The sequence below is a fragment of the Hydra vulgaris genome, chromosome 02, assembly GCF_038396675.1.
Source record: "Hydra vulgaris chromosome 02, alternate assembly HydraT2T_AEP".
Lineage (NCBI taxonomy): Eukaryota > Metazoa > Cnidaria > Hydrozoa > Anthoathecata > Hydridae > Hydra > Hydra vulgaris.
Window position 1 is genome coordinate 14554795 of NC_088921.1, and position 3097 is coordinate 14557891.

Genomic DNA, 3097 nt, shown 5'->3' on the forward strand with positions numbered 1-3097 from the left:
TCTGGTTGGAATATAAATAATAATATTTCTCACGTTCATATTTTTGAAAAAGATGAACTTTATGAAGTTACAAAAACAGACATATTTATTGATGCTTCTTTAACATTTATACTTCACATTTATGCCTGGCGTTTACCATCAACCCACGAAGTTTATAAAAGTTATGACAATTCAATGAAAAATATCACTTTGTCAAACTTGATCAAAGTTATTTCAAGTTATAGTATTTGTCTAGGAGTCTCACTCGATGAAGCAAAAAAGTCTGCCATCAAACATTGTGTCCCTAAAATATATAATCAAACAGAATTTAACTTTCATGGTACTTATCAAACTGAGTATTTCAGATCAAGTACATGTTCAGCTTTGAGCAAACTGAAATGTTGTGATAACTGTATTATAAATGAAAAAACTTTTATTTCTAAGTCTTCCAAATCATCAAAAAGAAAGCACAGTGTAGCGAAAAAGCCTGCTAAACTTAATGCACCAATATCATTGACTTCTCCAGATCGCCTAAAGTTAACAATTCGAAACTATAGAATTGAAAATAAGGAGTTGAAAGAAAAAATCATTGATTTACAAAATTCAATTTCAAAATCTGCCCTGACTATCAGTTCAAGTTTAAGTGATGATTTAATATCAATTATGTCAATTGCAGATCAAAACAAAATCTCACCTTTTATGAAGCTATTTTGGGAGGAGCAGCAAAAATATTTGAGGTTATCTCCAACTAATGTAAGATATCATCCTATAATAATTCGATACTGTCTTTCACTGGCATCAAAGTCTGCTGCAATGTATGATGATATACGTTACAATGAGAAATCAGGAACAGGTTTTCTTGTCCTTCCAAGTCGTCCTCGCTTACGTGATTATAAAAATTACATTAAACCTAAACGTGGATTTAATAAGGAAATAATTGATGAATCAAAAGAAAAAACCAAAGATTTTTCTGAGCAAGAAAAATTATTGTCATTCTAATGGATGAAATGAAAATTCAGGAAAACTTAGTTTGGGACAAGCACACTGGGGAGATTGTGGGTTATGTTGATCTTGGTGATGCTGATGTTAACATAGCAACTTTGCCAAAAGTAGATGATTTTGCTACCCATGTTTTAGTATTTCTTGTTCGTAGTATTGTCAATCCCCTTAAATTTAGTTTAGCTAACTTTGCAACAACTGGAGTCACCGCTTGTCAAAATTTTCCATTGCTTTGGAAAGCAATTGGAATTTGTGAATTAAATTCCTTAAAAGTTATTGCTGTAACTTGCGCTGGAGCTTCTGCAAATCGCAAGTTGTTTAAAATGCATTTTACCATGACATGTAATGATATGAATCCGCATGTTGATGTCACATATAGAACCCTTAACTATTTTAGTTCAGAAAAACGATTTATTTATTTTATATCTGACCCACCACATTTAATTAAGACAGTTCGTAACTGTTTATCTAACTCAAAAATTGCAGAAGGAACAAGATATATGTGGAATGGTGGTATGTTCATATTGTGGAATCATATTGCTGATGTATTTTATGAGGACAGAGAATGTGGCTTACATATTTTGCCTAAACTCACTTTTGAACATATAAAATTGACGCCATATTCAATAACGAATGTTAAACTTGCTGCTCAAGTGCTAAGTTCTACTGTATCAAAAGTTTTATTACATTACGGACCACCTGAAGCTGAAGGCACTGCTAAGTTTTGTGCCTTAATGTATAGCTTCTTTGATATAATGAATATAAGAAGTTTAAATGGTCATAAATTTGATCTAAAACCAAATCTAGCTCCATTCTCATCATTAAATGATGATAGGTTTTTTTGGTTACAAAGTTTTGCAATATTTTAAAGATTGGTTAAAATCTATTGAAGAGCATCCTGGAGATATTTCAAAAATTTCAAAATCAAAGATGTTCATTGCCCATCAAACATATGAAGGTTTGAAGATTACAGTTCATTCAATTATAGAATCTGTTCAGTTTTTACTGCAGCAAAATGTAAAATATGTTTTAACTGAACGCTTTTGTCAGGATCCAATTGAAAATTATTTTGGACGCCAACGATCACTTGGATTACGAAAAGATAATCCATCTGTTAATGACTTTGGTTACAATGATAACATGACAAGAAATCAGAAAGTATTTCTTCCTGTTACTGGAAATGTAATTAGCTATACAGATAGTATTAAATCGTGTTAAAAAAAAATTTAAACCATGTAAAAACTGTATTAAACATAAGATAATATTTTTTGATGAGTTCAATTATTAATATTTTTCACTTAAAATTTAACATATATAGATTTCGACTTATTTTCTTTTTTAAAAATGTAGTACACTATTTTTAAAATATTTTTTGGTATAAATGTATTGGTCAAAAATAATCAATTTTAAAGATCTGTCTATATCAAAATTTATCTTACAATTTAAAAAAATGGTAACACTATAAAGTATTAGATGTGTAATTGTTGATTTAAAATTGAAAGAACAATTATATTAATTTTGTTATTGATATTGTATATATCAAAGTTGATTTATACAATATCAATATGAAATATATAAGTCATTAAGTATTCATTTTACTACTTCAGGAGTAGTTAGTAATATGCCATTAATATTTTTAAAAGATATGTGGCTATGAAAATAGCCATTTTCATAAGTCCAAGTCATGCCAAGTCTTTAATGTCCTTGTTCCAAAGTTGAGACTTTTTTTTTAATTGCTGTTCTTAATGCATTTGATTTAGTTTGACTTTTAGAAATCTTGAAAGCTTGCAACTTAACTTTCACATAGGAAAATGTACAAACACATATATACAGAGTTAGAAGATCTTCTAATAAATTAAGTGCTATTTCTTTTTGAACTTTATCAGTTGAACTATGTATAATTTTTGAAAAGTTAACAAGCACAAAAGAGTCTTTAATTAACGTATCAACTATTTCTTTGCAATTGATAGTATGAGATGACTTTTTCGCCATAGAAATAAAATGGTACTCTGCAGTAGTAAAGATGCAAATAACCTCTTTACTTACTTTCCATAAACCACCCCTATTATGCAAATTAACATGTTTATGCTCTGGCAAAGAAATCGTTTTCTCCTGTACA

At 29.2% G+C, this 3097-nt stretch overlaps 1 protein-coding gene across 1 annotated transcript; it reads left to right on the plus strand.

Moving 5' to 3' along the window:
- The first annotated feature begins 977 nt into the window (after nt 1-977).
- LOC136075866 (uncharacterized) lies at nt 978-2196 on the plus strand. Its single transcript, XM_065789305.1, has 2 exons — nt 978-1746; nt 1850-2196. Exons 1-2 carry the CDS (start codon nt 978-980, stop codon nt 2194-2196), a joined length of 1116 nt encoding a protein of 371 aa, XP_065645377.1.
- Nucleotides 2197-3097: the final 901 nt, after the last annotated feature.

Coding starts and splice junctions, on each gene's coding strand:
- LOC136075866 (XM_065789305.1), top strand. CDS start 978: ATGGATGAAATGAAAATTCAGGAAAACTTAGTTTGGGACAAGCACACT. Junction 1,747..1,849: donor TGATATAATGAATATAAGAA/GTTTAAATGGTC, acceptor AATATTTTAAAG/ATTGGTTAAAATCTATTGAA.